Source organism: Sinocyclocheilus grahami, unplaced genomic scaffold (genome assembly GCF_001515645.1).
Source record: "Sinocyclocheilus grahami isolate Dianchi unplaced genomic scaffold, SAMN03320097.WGS_v1.1 scaffold31.1, whole genome shotgun sequence".
Taxonomy (NCBI): domain Eukaryota; kingdom Metazoa; phylum Chordata; class Actinopteri; order Cypriniformes; family Cyprinidae; genus Sinocyclocheilus; species Sinocyclocheilus grahami.
The window spans coordinates 383,368-405,121 of NW_015505210.1; the positions used below are offsets into that span (position 1 = coordinate 383,368).

At 34.4% G+C, this 21,754-nt stretch overlaps 1 protein-coding gene across 1 annotated transcript in view; it reads left to right on the forward strand.

Annotated features, from left to right (window-relative positions):
* LOC107575719 (metabotropic glutamate receptor 8-like) overlaps positions 1-21,754 on the forward strand; it is a 149,177-nt gene that overhangs the window by 39,715 nt on the left and 87,708 nt on the right. The window contains exon 2 of the mRNA XM_016262067.1: positions 13,512-13,728. Coding sequence (XP_016117553.1) covers positions 13,512-13,728 — 217 coding nt within the window. The remainder of the gene's footprint in view (positions 1-13,511; positions 13,729-21,754) is intronic.

The window sequence follows — 21,754 nt, forward strand, 5'->3', positions numbered from 1 at the left end:
TAGGGTGAATGTACAGTGTGTTTTATTCATTTACTGTAATACATTGACATTTTCAAGTGCATTTTATACATCTAGTGATTCTCTTTTTTGCAGATATCCATAATATTAAATAAGCAGCATGTGTTATTGAATGAGCATCATCCCTTGATTACCTATTTGGTCTGGATCGATATGATATGAAATGGCTGATTCTAATCGTGTGTCTTGTGCTTTGTGGATTATTTCAGTTGTGTGTTAATAAGGGGTAAAGGTTTAAATTTGCAGTTGTGAGAAAAAAAGGCAGAATTGCAGATATAAACTCACAATTGTGACATTCTTCTCTGAATTCAGAGTTAAAGGGGTGGTTCAGTGTTTTTTTTTTCTAGGCTTGATTGTGATTACGGGGTGCAGTCTAACATGTGTTAATGCTTTGTTTAAAAAAAAACGCATTATTTTTCACATAATTTACCTTTATTTCACACCGCTCTGTCCCTTCTCGGAGAAACGCGCTGATCAATTTCCTGCTTTTATGAAGCCCCTCCCTCAGAAATAGGCGATGGCCTCTGATTGGTTAGCTAGCCCAGTGTGTTGTGATTGGCTAAACCGCCTCTAGTGCTGTTCATTATCACAATAAAATACAGTCAGTCAAACACATGGAAAAAAAAATATGTAGTAAAAAAAATATGTAGGCCTAGTAAAAAATATGTAGTAAAATCTGTGCCGTTAAGTGTTATCACTGCACCAATGCAAAACATTTTGTTTTACGTGGATTTTGGAACGCGAGTGAAGTACATAATAAATAATAATTTGCCATTCAAATACATCGCGAAAACGAAAACATTTGATTTTGTGTGCAATGAGAGACCCAACGTTGGTTTCAGTTTGGTTTTAGCCTAAATTAATTTGTTTTGGCTTGTCATTTATATTGCTGTAGCTTCTTATATTTTTAATTCTTGTTCTTTTCTAAATACTGTTAATTGAAAGGCTTTGTTGTGGAGTGAGGGGAACTAAAATAGCCTAGCTATATTTACAGTGTTTATTATAATGTTTGTAAACATTTTGCGTTGGTGCTGTTAAGCGTTATCACCACACTGCCGTGATGTTATGCAAAACATTTTGTTTGACGTGGATATTGGAACGCGAGTGAAGTAAATAATAAATAATAATTTGCCATTCAAATACATCGCGAAAACGAAAACATTTGATTTTGTGTGCAATGAGAGACCCAACGTTGGTTTCAGTTTGGTTTTAGCCTAAATTAATTTGTTTTGGCTTGTCATTTATATTGCTGTAGCTTCTTATATTTTTAATTCTTGTTCTTTTCTAAATACTGTTAATTGAAAGGCTTTGTTGTGGAGTGAGGGGAACTAAAATAGCCTAGCTATATTTACAGTGTTTATTATAATGTTTGTAAACATTTTGCGTTGGCATTAGGTCTATTTCTGAATGAAACAATAAAATGCGACTTATACGCGACTTGTTTTATTCCCCCTATTGTTTTACTTGTTATTCCCCCTAAAAACAATTTTTTTAATAAGCGTAGCGCATTTTAATCATGCAGCAAACCTTTTTAAATATTTTGATAAATTACTGAAAAAATAAATAATTAAATGCATTTTTAAACCGTTTAACTGATTGTATTAATCGGTCAAAATTCTTATGGTCGGTTAAATGGTTAAAATGAACATCCCTAGTATATATCTCACAGTTGTGAGTTTACATCTTGCAATTCTGACTTTTTTCTCTGAATTCTGGTTTTACATCTGCCAATTCAGTTTTTTTTTCTGCCACAGAAAGGTTGCGACTTTTTCTTGCATAGTTTATATCTCGCAATTCTGAGTTTACATCTCACAATTCTAAATTTTTTCTCAGAATTGCGAGTTTATATCTCACAATTCTTGCTTTTTTTTCTCACAATTCTGACATTTTTCTCAGAATTGCATGATATTAACTCGCAATTGCTAGTTAAAGTCCAATTTTGGGGGGGAGACTGATATGTTCTCAGATTTGCGAGTTTATATCCCATAATTCTGACTTTTTTTTCTCAGAATCGCGTGATATAAACTCGCAATTGCATGTTATAAAGTCAGAATTGCGAGATATAAAGTCAACAATTCCGAGAAAAAAAGTCAGAATTGTGAGAAAATATATTCTCTGATATATAAAAATATGTTCTGACTTTATGTCTCGCAATTGCGAGTTTATATCACGCAATTCTGACTTTATTTCTCAGAATTGCGAGTTTATATCTCACAATTATGACTTTTTAACTCACAATTGCAAGTTTATATCATGCAATTCTGAGAAAAAAAGTAAATTGCGAGTTCGTATCACGCAATTATGAGAAAAAAAGTCAGAATTGTGAGATAAAAAGTCACAATTACCTTTTTTATTTTTTATTCAGTTGCGGAAACGGGCTTCCATACAATCCTTTTGTGAGATATAACCAAAATTAAAAAAAAATAAAATAAATTCGGAATTTTTATTATTATTAAGGGATTATTTAAAAAATATATATATTCTAACAGTTTTTCACCATATAATGAAAGTCAATGGGGTCCAAAACAACAGACCATTTCACTTTCTTTTCTTAAAAGGTTCCAAAAGTGGGTTTTCACAGTTATGCCATAGAACAATTACTTTTGGTTCCTGAAAGAACCCTTCATTGAACACTTCTTAAAAGAACCATTTTTTGTTATTGTGAAGAACTTTTCAATAATCTGAGCAACCCATTTTTACTATAAAGAACCTTTTGTGGAACAAAAAGATTCCATGGAAGTTAAAGGCTGATCTTGGAACCATTTGATGCCACTTAAGAACCTTCACTTTTGTGAATATGGACATAAAAAGCACAAATATGTATTTCAAAATATCTTCTTTTGTGTTCCACATAAGAACAGCACATATTTTGTCTGCTATAAAGCACTAGCTGCCACTTATTTGGAAAGCCATACACCTGTCCTGCTAAAGAAACGAGAGCCTCAGATCGAGAAGATATCGAATCTATGAGGTAAACGGAGTGTGAACAAAATGTACCACAACTCTGGTGTTATAACATTATCAACAGTGGATGCAAACACGCTTGCACTCGGACTGAACCTTCAGTTCTTTGCCATCTCTTTGTTTCATCTTATCCTGCCAAAAGCAGGCTTTCACTTCTATTTACTTCAGATGCGTTCTGCCTAAGCAAACAGTGTTTATCAGCTTGAAGGACCACGATATCTCTTCGAGCTGAACATTAGCGGATATATTTGTCCTGTTTCCAGACACCACAGTTCTGTCACTTTCAGTCTCGCTGGTCTCAATGCAACTGATTTAAAGGTGGCTGCAATACGTCAAAGACGCCTCAAGTCATTCAACGTTCGTCCATGCATGCAGGGTGCGAGACGCAGGCACTAGCAGAAGCATGATTCCTCATTTCAGCTAAGACAGCGGTCTCTGGAGAGCGCCGCTCTTTCAGGCAGAGGTGTGAGGCTGAAAATGGCACACAAATGGCAGTTCTCACATGCTGCGTGTTTGAGCGCCGCACAAGCTTGCTGCCCGAGCCAGAGTGAGATTTGCATCGCAAACTCCCGAGAATCGACAGAAATAGTTGGGGGATTCTTGTGGATTCAGTCACAGTGGGAGTGTAATTTTAGAATGAAAGGCGGTGGGATGACAATGCATGCGAGAATGATCTACCTCGCCCGTGCGATATCTGTGGCTTCGCTCGGTCGAGGCTTATCTAAATCCACTGCTTGGTCTTCTTTACAATGGCCTTTCAGATAAGGTGTCATCATATCAATTTTAAACTCACTATTAAGGAGCTAAAGAGAGTCGAATGTCATTGCGTTCATATACTTGAAATATATAACATCACCTGATAGTGAAACTTTTATTGTGGTCTGTCCTCCACAAAAATGTGATGTTTTTCTAATATTACATTATCAAAATTAAATGGTTTTATTGGCCTATATTCAAAAATAAGTTGTAATAAATGTTATCTCTGCTTTTAATAAAATCATATCAATTAATTGAAGTCAAACAGAGAAGTGGCACGCTGTTTAATAATAAGTTATGGTGTTTTATTTGATTTCTTCCTTCATGGTGTTCTTTCTAACTCAGCTCAATTTCTACTGATCAAATGTATGGTAGATTACGGCACACTTTCAAGCTATACCAGCATGTCAATTAATTTAAGTCAAACAGAACAATTAAGTTGTTTCAAGTCATATCTGTGCTGTATGGCAGAGTGGGAGTGGACACTGGCCTTTGCTAATATTTAATGAGTATCCCCAAGCAAGGAATAAGGGCTAAACTATAAATAGATTAGGAGTTATAATTATATTTAGGTCTTTTTTTAGTGGCCTATATGCTGTTTAATATTAAATGATGGTGTTTTGTTTAATTTCCTTTTTTGTGGTGTTCCTGCTAACTCAGCTGAATCTCTGCTGATCAAATATATTATTAAAGCACATTTTCTAGCTACCAGCAACTAAAAGAGAAATAAAAAGAGAAATTCAAGAGTAATTCTGAATCGTTGCACTTTTCTTAGTCATGTTGCTTTAAAATGCAAGTTAGTATATTGAAACATGAAAAATCACATGTAATTTTTAGTTAAAAGAAATGTCTGTAATCTGTAGCCTCATGTATGCTTTTTTCATATAAAATGAGCAGGATTAAATTAGTAGTTGGATTTGCTCACTTAACTCCATATAATTGAGTTTATATAGCTAAAAACTTAGTATGTTTAAGTTATAATATGTCTGAAATGTAGAGCAAAATGTACTTACCCTAATTACATTAAATTCAATAGTTAAGTGTTAGTCAAGTGTGTGTGTGCTATTATTATTATTATTATTATTATAGGCACAGTAGACAGAGGACAGGTAATGAAGTCAATGTTGCCTTTCAGTCACAGCAAAATGATCTTTAAAAAAAATGAATAAATAAATTGGTGGTGAGGTTTAAAAATTGCAATGTTCTTTGAGCCCCAAATTTACAACTGGGGGCATGCTAATTAAAACATCATGGTTTAACTGAATAATTTGTTATTGTGAGTGTTGTCTTCACAAAGTAGTTTGTTTACTGTGTATGCAATGTGATCAGTCTTGCCTGAAAATACTATTAATAAAATGCATAAATGAGTCCACAGCATAATCAGTGTTGTTATTGTAACTAAAATAATTTTCATTAACTAAAATAAAGCACTAGGAAAACTCTCTAAAATAGGGCCCAATGTACCTTGATAACATGAAGGAACTTTCTGTATCAATTTTCACATGTGTTTTACCCGTGTTCTGAATTACATATTGCATTTTGTTGTCTATAAAAATGTCTATAAAATTAATGGATAAAATACTGCTAACTTTCTGCCAAGGACATTATCTGTTTTTTTTTTTTAATCTTACAGTAAAGTTGAAATAAAATAAAATTCTGTACATATATTAGATGAAAATTTAAAGAAAATAAGAAATGCCCCTTGGCAACTAATAGAAATAAGTTTAAGAAATAAAATCACTAAAACGGAAAAAAAATAAAAATAAAAATACATATACATATAATTATAAAAAGGACAAAAGCACTTAAAGGGGTTATATGATGTTGCTAAAAATAACATTATTTTGTGTATTTGGTGTAATGCAATGTGTTTATGCGGTTTAAGGTTAAAAAACACATTATTTTCCACATAATGTACATTATTGTTTCTCCTCTATGCCCCGCCTTTCTGAAACACGTCGATTTTAACAAAGCTCATCGGTCTGAAAAGCGAGGTGTGCTCTGATTGGCCAGCTATCCAGTGTGTTGTGATTGGCTGAATACCTCAAGCGTGTGACGGAAATGTGTTACGCCCCTTACCATACTGTGTTTCCATCATACAGTCTATGGTTTCCATGTGTCCCTGTGCGACGAGACAAAACCAGTAAAACCCATTACAAACGAGGCATTTGTTGCATCCAGTGGGGACATAATTACTGATTGTAATAACTTATACTGTGTTTTCACGCTTTGCTTTGCGTATTGTGCCGCGTAAACATAAAACTATGTCTGCATTTGTGATCAGAGAAATGACAAACAACAAGCCTACTCTACACTGCTCAAACTCGCGTTTGAATCATCAGTGGCAAATTCTTTAAATATAAAAAACGTACTTACAGGCTGTGAGTCAGAAGCGCCAGACTGTCCTTGCAAAGTTGAAACTGCCCCACTTTATAGAAACATTATGTCCTCTTTTGGAAGGCCAAACAAAGTAGTTTCACTTTCACAACGAAACACACAGCGACTCCATAACATGGCAGCGGCGGCAGCAACAATACTACAGCGAGAATAAAAGTTACGCCTTCTTTCTTTGCGTGAACATTTGGGCGGCGTTATGCAAATCTTTCTCCACAGTGACATAGACATGTGGGGGCGTGTTTAAATGAGGCGTTTTAGAAGGGCATGGACAAGTCTTAACTTTTATAAAGAATATCTCTTTGGATTTGAGACTTTAGTCTTTGGAACTTTACAGATCGTCTTTATGCACCAAGAGCTTGTAACACTCCAAAGAGAAAGGAAAACTTGAAATCGCATCATATGACCCCTTTAACAAAATAGCTGGAACTTAAACTCAAAAATTAACTGGAAAATGAACTGAAAATATAAAAATAAAAGCTAATACTAAATGTCGATAAATACTATATTATATAAAAATACTAAAATAACACTGAACATGATGCACATCCTCTTTATTTTTCTTGCAAGCACTAATGCTAAAAAGTGTCCCGTGTTTGTTGGGAAGTGAAAAATAGGGGGGGAAATCTGAAATTGTAAAAGTTATATATGAACTCGCAACATCCCAGGAGTCCTTGAAGGCAGCCATGCCATATGCGCTGACTGCTACTCAGTGGCTGTGACCTGTTATTAATGCTTTTGAATGTCACATTGTGACAAATTAGGTCGACCAACAAACATAGTTCACACACATATATCAGTTCAGTCATCATGATGTCGTCTTCCCGTGGCCAGACCGGAGGAAGAGGATGATGACACCTGTCTGTCAAACAAATAACTCTGACATTTGCACAACTTCCTCTAGGTCCCCCAGATCAAACAGCAGTAGCTGTGCACGAAGCCAACCTGAGAGACATCAGGAATGCTAAATAAATATCACCTCAGTAGACAAAACCTGCTCCCATTGCAGCACGCCATTAAGACCATGAACCTGATGCATATTTACATACAGCTTAGCAGCCAGATCTGATGTAATGGAATTAAATCCTGTTAAAAATGGTCGTAATACCTCCCGCAGGTTAATAGCACAACAGGAAGTATGCCAACAAGAGCATACCTGCTACCTGCTACCATGCTACCTGCTAAAAGCATTATGTTTCAAAACACACAACGGTTTCAAAATGCACATTTGAGTATGAGAGTGTATGATTTATGTTATAGAACAAAATGGGAAAGTTTCTACAAGTAATGTTAACCACAGACAGGAACTTCCTGAGAGAACTCAGGCTAATGCTAATTCTCTTCTCTTTGAGCTGAGCTACTTGAAGCTCTGCACCATTATATGAAACGTGAGGATGGCGAATACATAATTATGGCATGTGTGCACTTTTGTTGTGTCGAAAAAGGCCAAGGAGGGAAAATGAAAGAGTGAATGAAGAAGTGCTAGTATCTTTCACTCCGCAGCAATTTGTGTCCACTTCTCTTGCGGCGAGTGTTTTAAATAAAGGTCTTCAGAGAGGTTAATTAGTATTGTCTGAATGTAATCTATCAGCAGCAAGGGCTTTTCTCGATTTGACAGCTCCATTATAGAGGCAAACACAGATGACTGTGTGCTTTGTTTCGTAAAGATTATAAAGATAATGACAGGTAAACAAAACACTTTAATATTCAGGCATGAGGCTTTAAAATTGCATATCATTCAATTTTGTTGGTACGTATATTGCAAATAATTCAAAGAGCCGAGAACTTGTGTAGATATTGGCGTGTTTTTATAGCTTCCCCTACTACAAGCTAATCATAACTCATAATAATTAGTAGTAGTGAAGCTAGAGTTAGTAAAATATAATAAAATATAAATATTAGATTCAAAACTTAGTGAAAAACAAAGTGAAATAAAAAGTGAAATAAAATGTTTAAAAAATGAAGTACTAAAATTACTAAAAATAATAATAAAGCTAAATTGGAATAAAACACAAATACAATTACAATTACTAAAATTTTAATTAAAACTTAATGTAAAACCTAAAGGCTAATTCAAAATATTAATAAATACTGTAATATTCTATTTGCCAGCTGAGTGAAATAAATCATGTAAATTGAAGTACTAAAATGGCTAAAATGAAAACTGAAATAATTAAGCTAAATTTAAAAAAAAAGTCAAAAGCACACAATGAAATTACTGAAACATACTAAAAATATATATATATAAAATTATATTTGCAATCATCAATATTTTATCTGGCACAAAAACAACAAGGTTCTTAATAGGGTGCAATAGTTGGGTTGTGGAAATAAAGTTTCCAAAACTCTGTGTGTGTGTGTGTCTGTATATGTGTCATACATATACAGTATGTATATGTATGAAGTAACTTCAGTTTGATTTAGTTTTATATATTTATGTATTTAAATATATTGGTATAAAAATATGATCTATTCTAATTCTGCATCTAAACATTCAGTAATACACTTTGATTATGACTATAGCTCATGGCCCCATTAAACAAATCAAGTACACAGTCTTGTACTTTGTACCAGCTTTCAAGTACATTTAAATTGATAAAATTCTGTAACATAATTGTGATTAATCTCAGAACTGGCTGATTTGGTTCAAGGCTTTAATAAAGAATGTTTGAAATCCTGATAGTTAAAATTAATAGTGAAAATACTTCTATAACCAGGTCACTGAGAAAGTGGCACACACACACACACACACGCACACAGCCAGACAGACAGACATCTATAAAATAATTAGCTGTTAGATTACATTCGATAAATATACCGTAATTAATAGAATAATAGATGTATAAATGTATTATTATGTATTATTTATTATTATTATTATGAAGTTAGTAGTTAATTTTAATTGTTTTTAATAAAAAAAATTTATTTTAAGAAATTACTGTTATATCCTTCCAAAGTTTTGTATGTATATAAATGATTTTATAATTATTGAATGTAATCTAACAGCTAATTATTCTCTCTCTCTTTAATCTGTAGAAAAAAAATTAATCAAATTATTTTATTTTATGTTATTTAAAGAAATTACTGTTAGATTACATTCAATATCATATTAATTATTAATTAAATCAATTAATGATAATGAATCACATTTAATTAATTTGATTTGATTTTAGGAAATACTGTTAGATTACATTCAGTAATTATACAATATTATTCACACACACTCACACACACACACATATATATATATATATATATATATATATTTTTTTTTTTTCATTAATTATTATGCAATAATTTATATAGATGTACAAATGTAATATTAATTATATAATTATGAATGAATAATTATTTTATTTCATTTCATTTCTGGTAAATCCAGTCAAATTTTCACTGTTCATGCAACTTTTTTGAAGCAAAACTAATTCAAAGAGTTACAGGTTCTTAACTCCATATCATTTACAGTGGAAATTGCACATTATTGTGCATCTCTGAATTACATTGTGTGAGGAAATATTATTGCAGTGCTAATGAAGGTTAATTTGTTTCTCCCCATCAGCAATATTATATTATTTTATGGAAAGTATCGCATTTGATTTCCCTTATGGCCGCTTTTAAGAATCGTAGGTTTTAGTCTCCTGTGCATCTATATTGAGGGTCTATAATATTTTATTAAACTGGAAAAATGAGCATGAAATTAAGTTCTACAGGCATCATTTCTGAGTCTAACCTTTGCCGTGCGCCAAAATTCAAAACACTGTTGGCTGAAGTCTGAAAGGAGGCATTTGAAGAGACTGAGAGACTGTCTTTCTTGAGCTCCTTAAAGTTTCTGTCATTCACTTGAGCTGCTGAATGAAATGTTCCAGAGCGAACCTTCAGGGTAGAGTTTAAACTGTTTTAAAGAGTCTACCTCATTTTAAAAGTTACACCGTGCACAGGGGCGGATTTAGTGATTTGGGGGCCCTACACAATGGTGCCCCATAGTTGTTTCTACATTTTTCAATGTTATAATGGCTTACTTTCATGTTGTAGACCACGAAATAGCAATTGATTTGCAGTTGAGATACCGGTTTTCACAAAAACAAAATAAATTATAAAATGATAAACCTCAAAATCGAGCCTTTAAACAATTTTTTTTTAAAGAAAAGGGATTAGTCAGAAATATAAAGTATTATATTAATTTAAAACGGGGTTATGTGGGTGGATTTTTGCATTGGTCTGAACAAAAACTGCAGACTGGATTATTGAAAATGCACATTCATTCTCTGCCAGTAGGAGGCGCTTTTAGAATATCAGAAATATAGCGGGTTTTTTATTTTGAAATGAAACTGAAAAAATAATTATACGTTTACACACCTAAGGATTATATCAACCAAAAAAGTAACTGTAAATGCGTCCTCTATTGGGTCCTTCTCATAAATGAGTAAGCGGCATTTAAAACAATAAACATATAATACGCACTGCTGCTCAATATTTAATTACAGCTTCAGATGCATGATATTTTCATTTGCTACAAGCAGGACACACAAGAAGCACATTCAACTTGGATACATAAGACGGTTGTCGTGGTAATAAACACCATAAACAGCAACCGTTCACATGTCAGCGCTTATGTGCATCTCGTATATGAAATGCATTTTAGGAGGCTCGTGGCTTTGCCTAATGGGTAAGTCTGCCTCTGTCCGTGCACCATCCATTTCACCTTTCTCTGTTGAACAGAAACACATACCAATTTCATGTGCACACTGTAATTGCTTGAGACGAAGATGGAATTTAAGCTTGAAATTTACATGTGAAAGAAAGCATGTCATTGCATGTGAAATGTTGTGAAACCATTCAAAATCACAGATGAATTAATCGGACATATTCTGACAGCATCCGTAACCACATTCAGACCCTCAGTTTGTAATTGTGAACAAAATCACACTTTTGGATGTTAGACAACATTTGTGAATTAACTTCTGGTTCATTTACCATCATATTTTCAACTTCGGTTTACTTGATTATTCATACATCTTTTTCTTTTTTGAAAAAGCATGTTAAAATATGAATATCAAATATGATACATCAGGCTTTCAAGGAACAGCATTTGTTCATCTCACAATCATCAATGTATTGCATTGCATAATATGTTTTGCCCTCCAAAATAAAAACTACAGAGTTTTGATCATAAAACTAAGCATTTCAAAAACATCTTACTAAGACACATTATTAGGAGAAATAGAGTGAAAACTGATAATTATATGGATTTTATGTACAGTAAATAGTCTATTTTAAACATATCATTGATTTACAAGCTATCATAATTGCATCTTACTTTTTGGCCATATAAATATCAGCATCAGCACCAAAGTTCACAGTTTTGCTCAGTTTGGGCCTTTCATTATAGTATCATACTATATGAGCCATAAAAGCCTGATGTATAAAATATGATTTTCAGTGCAAACTTTATTTATTTTTGTAGATTTTGTCGAAAGGTTCAATAAACCTTTTCAGTTTCAAAAAAATAAAAATAAAATAAATGTGTCTGTGTGTGTGTCTATGTATATATATATATATATATATATATACTATTATTTCATATGTCAGGCTTTTAAAAACATTTTTACAATGCTTGCTGTCTACAGGTGAGTCATAAAAGAAGATTCATTACAAAATGTCTTTTTTCCATACAAAGTCAATGGGACTAATGTTTTAAACCCATTATATGGGCAAATCAGTTGAAACACTCTACAAAACATCATCTTTTGCATGTTGTAGAAGGAAGAAAATCATGAAATGTCAAATCAGAGTAAATGGTGCCATTATTTTTATCTCTTTAAATTGCATTTAACCTGAAAGGGTCCTTTAACTTACAGTAGTAAAGAATATCACACCATATTGTCGTTTAACACCTGATAATCACGAGACAAAAGGTGTATTTTTAAGGTGTGAAGTCTAGTGTTGGCACGTTCGTGCTGCACGTTCGGTATAACACTCCCCAGAAATAACACACACGCATCTGCTTCACAGACATGTTCGCCCATGTCAACACCTCCGTGACATTTGTATTTACAAGCCTGCGATCCGGGGTTGCGGGTGAAAAAGCGCCGGTACGCGACTCGCCAGCCAGTGAGTGGCATTTGTATTGCGGGTTGGTTCTCTCCGGCGCCATTATTGCGATGAATGCTGATGAGCGCAGCCTCTGGAGCTCCGGCTGACAGCCTGGCCTTTTGGCTGAGGAGAAATCAATCACACCGTCAATCGCCACCAGAAGCCATTACCCAGCTTGCCTGCTGGCAGGCTTCACCTCGTTTCTTTCTACCATAACATGTACTTATTTGTCTTCGTCACCTGGTCTTGTTTCACCTTTAGCGTCACCTCATGGGTTGGTAGTCGTTTACATCAATAGCTTTGGGCTAAAGCGGTTTCAAATATATTGCTCCACCTTTGCTTGCTTTAATCGGTTCTGCATTTACCGTTTTGCTTCAGGCAGAATTTAATGATTAGCTCTTGTGAAAGAGTCAATATTTTCTTTTTTTTGGGCTGAAACTTAGTCCCCCCCCCCCCCCCCCCCTGGCTTTTAAAAGAGATGTTCACCCAGAAATGAACATTTGCTGAAAATTTACTTGCCATCAAGCCATCCAAGATCTCGGTGAGTATGTTTCTTCATCAAAGCAGATTTGGAGAAATTTAGCTTTTACATCACTTGCTCAGCAATGGATCCTCTGCAGTGAATGGGTGCCGTCAGAATGAGAGTCCAAACAGCTGATAAAAACCACAATAATCCACAAGTAATCCACACGACTCCAGGCCATCAATTATCATGTTTTGAAGTGAAAACCTGCATGTTTGCAAGAAACAAATCTATTATTAAGATGGTTTATAACTTTAAACCATCACTTCTTGCCAAAATACTAGTCCATAATCCATAATAGCGTTTCCTCCAGTAAAGAAAGTCCATCCCCTGTTGTCCTCTCACATCAAAATCCACTGATTCAGTAGAGACAAGTTTTTCATTGGAGAAAGCAATGTTATGGAAAGAGGACATTACAAACATACAGTTTTTCACTTCACAAAATGTTGATTGATGGACTGGAGTGGTGTGGATTATTGTGATGTTTTTATCAGCTGTTTGGGCTCTCATTCTGACGGCACCCATTCACTGCAGAGGATCCATTGCTGAGCAAGGGATGTAATGCTAAATTTCTCCAAATCTGTTCTGTTGAAGAAACAAACTCATCTACATTTTGGATGACCTGAAGGTAAATAAATTGTCATAAAATTTTAATTTTTGGGTAACTATTCCTTTAAAAACTTATATTTTTCGCTCTGGATTAGAAAATGTGATTTTTTAAATCTTTCCTGAGTAACAGTTTGCTCTTTCTCTCCTTTAACAGATCCCTCAAATCAGCTATGCCTCCACAGCGCCAGAGCTGAGCGATAACACCCGGTACGACTTCTTCTCCCGGGTTGTTCCGCCCGATTCCTACCAGGCCCAGGCTATGCTGGACATCGTGACCGCCATGGGCTGGAACTATGTCTCCACGCTGGCATCTGAGGGGAATTATGGGGAGAGCGGTGTGGAGGCTTTCGTTCAGATCTCACGAGAAACCGGTAAGCTTTCAGAGAGCATTTTGAAGTGTGTTTCAGTACGAGAGCTCCAGATTATCTTCTGATGTTTTTCTCGCTTCACTGATCGCAACTGATTGACTGACTGAATTGAATTTCTATTCAGAGGTGCGACATAGCTTTGTCTTCAAGGGATATATTCCACAGTTTTACAGCATTTTATTTTATTCCATTTTATTTTGTTTTATTTAGTGTTTTTTAAGATTTGTTTTGTTTAATGTTTTTTGTCAAGTGTTTTGTTTTTTGTTTTATTTTGTTTAATTATTATTATTTTTTTTTGTATTTTGTTTCATGTTTCATGTTTTGTTTCATTTGATTTAACGTTTTGTGTTTTGTTGTTTAGTATCTCGCTTCACTGATCGCAACTGATTGACTGACTGAATTGAATTTCTATTCAGAGGTGCGACATAGCTTTGTCTTCAAGGGATATATTCCACAGTTTTACAGCATTTTATTTTATTCCATTTTATTTAGTGTTTTTTAAGATTTGTTTTGTTTAATGTTTTTTGTCAAGTGTTTTGTTTTTTGTTTTATTTTGTTTAATTATTATTTTTTTTTTTTGTATTTTGTTTCATGTTTCATGTTTTGTTTCATTTGATTTAACGTTTTGTGTTTTGTTGTTTAGTTTAATTTTGTTTAATGTTTTGTTTTTGTTTAGTTATTATTTTAGTTCAGTTTTATTTTATTTTAGTTTCATGGTTTTTTTCATTGCATTTTGTTTTGTGTTTTTTGTTGTTTCATGTTTTGTTTCATTTTGTTTAATATCTTTTTGTTTTTTTAAATGTAATGTTTTCTTTCATTTTGTTTAATGTTTTGTTTTCCCCTGGAGTCCCCTTATAATTTAAGACAGGTTTTCTTGTGGCGTAAATTATTAGTTTAATGGTTAGAAAATGGTGATGTAAAACTAAAGGAAAAACACAGCCAATCATTATTTACTCACCCTCATGTACTTAATAAAAAAATGTGTTCCAGTAAAAAAAAAAAAAGTACAATATATGGGTCTGGACTTATATGAAGACGAGTAAATAATGACACTGTTTTCATTTTGGATGAACTACTCCTTTAAAGAGGCTGTATGTGCTACTGTACCTTCAAGATTTCTATACATAAATTATCTCTGTTGCAGCATAAATCACGTTGTTATTTATCAGGGATAGGCAAGTTGCTAAACAAATTGCTATTAATATGTAAATGTGATGTCAATGTTCTGGTGTTTTATAAATAACCTGTTTTTGTATTGTTAGTCAGAGTAAATTATCTGGTTGGATATCTGGTGGGTAGGGAGTTGCATTGAGAATAGAAACTGATGGCTTCATAGTACATTAAAATCTTCTGTTGCAAAAAAGCAATTTTTTTCTGTGATATGTCTGCTTTAATTCTTTCTTTCTTTTTTTAAGGAATCTTTAAAAAAATTACAAATTGCATCATACTGATTTATGGTACAAAGCTTTTTCTGAGTTTGCTGACCAGCATTGTTATACACAAAGCATCACAGAGACTGAATTACATGCTTTGACAGAGATGGAAGGGAAATCGCTGTCTCAACAGAAGAAAGGTCAAGTAACATGAAAAAAAAACAGCTATATTGTAAGGACAGGTCTGAAAACTTCAACCCCATCTTCAGTTCTGTCAAATCTGAGCCATCAAAGTCGAGCAGAGCTTATGTTTTGTTGTCCAGTATTCAGCGATTTTACACAGAAATGAATAATCAAGGAGATAGGAAGGTTAGGAGGTAGAAAAAGATACAAAAAGTGTTCAATTGTGACCTCAAAGAACTCGCCACTCCAGAACTAAAAATCTGTATTCACACTCACACCGCTTTGGATTTCTCTGCTTATTGCTGTTAACCCATAATTCACTTAATTTTGCATCACATAGGTCGCACAGTAATGGCTCACATTCCCATTTTCCCTCCCACACAAGCCTGCAGTAATATAGAGCATTACCGTAAGCACACGTCCAGTGGAAACCACAATTACAGAGAAGCTTATCAATAAAGAAAGAGAGTAGAAGGAAAAGAATGGGCCTTGATATAGAGACATAATTACAGGCACAGGTCCAGTAATGGACTCTCTGCAGCATCCCAGAAGAGCATCATAACCAGCCACATCATGTTCACCTCGTACTGCATGACAGATTTATTATTGGAGTGTGTCTTGCTCATGTAGACACGGACATGCCATGTTAATTATGTTGTAATTATGGAAATACAATTAAAGGAAGAGACACATGTGAGCGATTAACATCGTTCCTCCAGGCTCATCAAGTGTGTTTATCTCCCTGTGTGTGTGTGTGCGCGTGTGTGCTCATCTGTCTGAATGTAATCTAGGTGCTTTATTATGATTTTAACAAGAGCATGCGTTTTTCTTAAAAGTACTGTGGCAGGCCATGGTACAGTGGTTTTGTTAGATGGTAATGCCATGGTATTTTGATACGATATGCACACAAGTTCCTTTGCAAAATCTAAATGATATGTTACTGAATGATATACTGATATTTATTTATGTATGTATTTATGGATTGATGCATTGATTGATTGATTATGAGGGCTTTTATTTATTTATTTCAATGAAAACATTTTTTATTTTGTTTATATATATATACAGTATATATATATATATATATATATATATATATATATATATATACAATATATATAAGTATATATATATATATATATATATATATATATATATATATATATATAGTAATGATAATTATGATATAGTTATTGTGAATAATTTAAATTTAAATTTAATTTGAATATTTAAATAATGTTTTAAAATATTTTATACTAATGATTTACACACATTTAGACATGCAAAAGAAGGCAATACAGTGTAATTTCAGTTTTTATTTTGTCTTGTGGAGTATGTAAATATCTATTATGTAATTTCTTCACGACAGTCTTCAGTAAACCATTTATATGATTTTTTTAATATATATATATATTGTATTTACAGATTCTGCATAGGGTTTGTAAATGTATGAGAAAAGAGAGGGATATATACAATTTTGAGGACAAATTTAGATACATAATTGATTACCATATTTCTTTACAAATATTTTTAAAGGTACTCCCAGGGACATTAAAGCAGGGGTTTTGAAAATGGTGTCAATAAAATTGTAAAAATGTAAAAATAAATAAACAATATCAAATAAATGTAAAAATTTACCGAATTTGAAATGATTAATGTTTCATTCTGCTTTATAAAGTCTAGCCATAAACTAGACTTTCATTATCTCAAATAAAATATAAATATTAGATTAAAAACTAGTTGCCAGCGATTTCTAGTTGTTCTTTTTTGGAATACTAAAATTTTGTAACTAAAATAAAAAATAAATTACAGCTAAATAGAAATATTCAAAAATATTAAATTTATTTTATTTAAATAAAATAAAATAAAGATGAAAAATGTCACAAGCAGACAACAAAATTACTAAAACTTAAACACATAAAATACTAAATACTATAATAGTATATAATTAATTATAAAATAACATTGGACTGATCCCATTGCAAGAGGACAGTCATATTTAGAGATCCAACAAAGACTTTAAAACCCCCTGCTGCTCTGTGCTAAGAATTGTACTTGTCCAAATATAAACCAAATTTGTATTTGTATCAGAACACATTGTTCAGAAAGCGTGTAGCACTTTGTTGTTGATTGTGACTGAAGAAAGTGCATTAAGTCATGAAACTGCTGGAATCTGCTGTATTTTCCTAACTAGCCTTATTGTAAGTCCACTGTTTTACTACTGAATGTTGAACAGCCTTTGTATCTTCATATCAAAAATAACATCAAATACGGCAGTGATGACTAATGAAGTATTGTGTAGACGCAGTTTGACACTACTTTATCCTTCATAGCAGCCAATTACAGAAAAGGACATTTGTACTTGTGTTAAAAATGCTTGTGTGTCCCCCCCAAAGGCCAAACATAAAAGTCAACTGAACGTCATGATGTAAAATTCATAATGCATTCTATGCAAATCAGCCTTTGACACGATCTACACTTTCTTGCATTTAAAATGTGCCCGTTTTCATGAATCAAAAAACGAAACCGTCTCCAGAACGGTAATAACTGGCAGTTAATTATACTCTTGAATAAACAAGCAGTAACCAGATGCTATTAATTTTCGTCTTTCTGCCTGATTGGCATGCAGTGGTGCCTTGCAGCATGGCAAAGTGACCCTCTTCATCATTTAAATCCCCACTACATCATTACTGTAGTGTTTAGGAGGCCGTTCTCAATAGCACGGGAATGCAATCTCTATGTAAATGGTGCATAAGCAACAATAATCATGAAAAATGACGGCAATATACAATTTGCTGCTCCAGATAAAATAGCAGTTTTATGGAAGGGGAAAACAAACACTCGTTTTTCCTTTGGGAGCAACCACGCGCCCATTCATGTTTAGTTTGCCATTGTGAGTTATTTAAAATGGTACAATCTGTCTCTCTGAGATGTCTCATCAGTCTGAATGATCTTGTTACATGATTGGAGAAACTGAAGTTGTGTGTGTGTGACTTTCTCCTGCTGTTCATGTGCTCTACTGTATACAGACAGACAAGTTTAGTGCATGTTTATTAGAAAACAGTAGGTCAGTGTTGTGCTGTTTGACTTTAGGATTTCCTTTTGGGAAAACCTTCAAATATTTGCAACTAGACATTTAGCAGGCATGTTTCATCCAAAGCAGCCGAGTGTTAAAGGGGTCCTATTATGCTCTTTTACTAAGTGCTCTTTTATGCTCTTTTACTTGATTTTGTTTTGGGGGTGTACTAGAACAGGCTCTCATACTAGGTTGTTTGAAAAACACATTATTTTTCACATATTTTACATTATTACAACACCTCTCTCCCCAGTCTGGCATGAACGGCTCGAACAGTTCCTGTATCAAATGAAGGCCCGCCTTCTGAAATACGAAATGTGCTGTGATTGGTTAGCTGGGCCAGTGTGTGTTGTGATTGGTTAGCTGGGCCAGTGTGTGTTGTGATTGGCAGCACTCGGCCACCTGCACCATAGCCGCCTGCGAGCTTCAGTGTAAATATTGCTTCAAAATCAAATAAATTTGAGCGCGATTTAAACCCGGATGATTGTAACCACTCTAAGTTTGTCTGCCTTGGGAAAGCTAGCGCGTCTCCGACACAGTGATAACACTCACTGCCTTCTCTAGTGCAGCTCAACCAGGTCTCGTCCCATTCGTCGATATTTGTGATATCACAAATCCTGGAAAATATGCGTTGTAGTCCAAACGAGTCATTTGTTGTAGGTTTTGAAAAGTGATTTCTGTTAAACAAAATATCTCCTTTTGAAGTGGACTTTGAGCTTTGTAACTTTGCAGATCTTTTTTATGCTCAAACAGCAACATTACAGACTAACTAAAGTTGAAAAAGTGAAAAAGCATAATAGGACCCCTTTAAGGGTCCCTAGTTATCCTTTTGATAGATGCTTGTGTCTTTTTGTTCTTCTTGTGTCAGAATTGAAAGGAGAAATTCCTATTTATTATGTAAAATTATGTAAATCATGAGTTTTCATTGTTGGCTGAACTGTCCATTTTAAGGTAGAGTTTATCATTTCTGTGCCACCTGCCTCATCAAATGGAAATTTTAAATAAAATACCCTCCATCTGCCATTGGTTAGAGCAACAGATAGCTCCTCCCCAGACTCACACCATTGGTTGAACTACTGTTGCTATGTCAGGCAGGTAGGGAAGCTCAAACAAACAGAGCAATGTTTTGAAAACATCACAAATTCAAAGTTTTTTTTTTTTTTGAGGGGGACAACAAACCTTTAAATTACTTTTTAGTTGTCCCAGCATATTAAGATGGAATAGGAGAAGGTAAAGTTTTTTAACCAAAAAAGAAACTACACCCAGCTCAGAGTTTGGAGCTCGCTAAGCCAACACTGCACAACCCAGTTGACCTCAGATGAAGCGAAGAATTCAGAAAGAGACTGTCTTAACTGTATAAAAGTAGCATTTCAAACAGAAACTCATTCCAGGTTCTGGTCTCCTTCATATCCTGTCTCTCCCACTGCGATACTGTGCCTGAAGCAATGCGCTACTGTTCCCATTATGCTCACTAGGCTGTCCCAATATGATCAAAAGTACATAGCTGGATGTCTCTCTCCTCTTTGCTGAGCTTGCTATTGTGAAATGCCTGTCTTATAATCAGTAATCCACACCTGCCGTATCACCACAGGTAACAGAGGCAGGAGTCTGTTATTCAAAGTCCCCCTAACAGATTCTGAGTAGATGTCTTTTCCCTCGTGTTAAAGATGCTTAATGAGCCCGTAACAACAGTAGGAACCCAAGATATAATGTCGATTGTCTCTGCGTGTCAGCTTTTATGGTGGAAATCTTCACACGGGATGCAAAGTCACTGACCTCATTGCCTCGGATAATCCATCATGGATTAAGAAGGAATTTGCATATAGTGAGATGAAATTCAGCCCAACCCAGAACCACCTCAGTTGAACCTTTCATTCTCTGTGAAAATTACTAACAGCCGTTTAGGGAGGATGTCATCGAATTAATGATTTTTGGAGTCTGGTGATCTCATTAGTTTAGGTTAATCTCTTCAACTTTTCATTCTTTTTCACTTTTGAAGATTCAGAGAAGTTTTATTCATTCAACTGCACCTGTTCATCCTATTGCTCTCCCATAAAACAGATTGATGTGCCAACTGGTGCCATCTGTCTAACCTAATGAACTTTTCTTAAAGGGACAGTTCTCCTAAAAATTACAATTCTGTTATCATTTACTCACTCTCATGTTGTTCCAAGTCTTCTGAAACCCATAGCTTTGTATGAGGAATTAACCAAAACTTAGCAATTATTCACTGAATATTCTTTTGAGTCAGATCTGGGGACGCACGATATTATCGGAACGTCATCAGAATCCGATAAAGGCTTAAAATGTAAACATCGTTTTGAAAAAAATATATATAAGACGAATAACTCGTGTGCTCATGGTGTGCTAGCAATAAGATCACGTCAGCAGTGTGGTCATACTTGGAGCAAACTTTTGCCTGAATGGTGATTAGATTCACTGTTTTGCATTGCCACATTTAATTTAAGAATGTACGTACAGAATGACGCGTCCGGTGTGCCATAGAGTCAACAATTACCAGCGCGTGAAGCAGCAGCAGCAGCCTCCCCCGGGTCCTAATGCCCGTGCGGTGAGGCCTTTTATTTTTTTTAGGGGGCGGTGTACAGTAGGCCTACTTGTAATATGAAAAGTAATAAAATGAAAGTAAAATATACAAATAACATTAAAGGTGCAGTATGTAATGATAGATAGTGGTTGAAATGGGTACTGCGGTCTAAATTTAAAATATTGTTTCTCTCGCCCACTCCTCCTCAGACTCAACGCCCACACGGGTTGTCAGATTGAGGACAACAATCTGACACAAAAGATTGACACAACAAGAACAAGTACAACTGACAATGGAAGGCGATGAACCTTACACTGTAAACTGATGAGTTGATTTATCCGCGTTTTAATATGCCTGTGGTCATAGAGCTTTTTAGGTGGATGCTGAGGCTTTTTAGGTTGGGTAGAATCTGCAATCTTTGACCCAGTCCAGTTGCTGGCTTCCATGACTGCAGTATGCTGTGTTTTCTACATACTGGCAACTCAGGCTGTCAAAATTTTATTGGGTAAACTAAGTGGGCAGAATCACACCGACCAAAACAAAAACAGACATTCCGACACTGAATGCACATTTTCAGACTAACTGGCTTTAGCGTTGTTTTTTGCAAAAACAAATAGTGAACTTAGCATGTTTCCTGAATATCTGCAAATGTATTATGTTTTTTTATGCTTTAGTACGGTCAAAAAATTGCATACAGCACCTTTAAGATACTTGTGTTTCTGAATAAATAAAGCAGTAATCGATGTCCTAAAATCACAATTCTGTTTTGATTTAAAGGTCAGAAGTTATAGCTTACATTAATAAAAATCACAAACATGACACTTGTAAATTAAATAATTTAATATATACAGA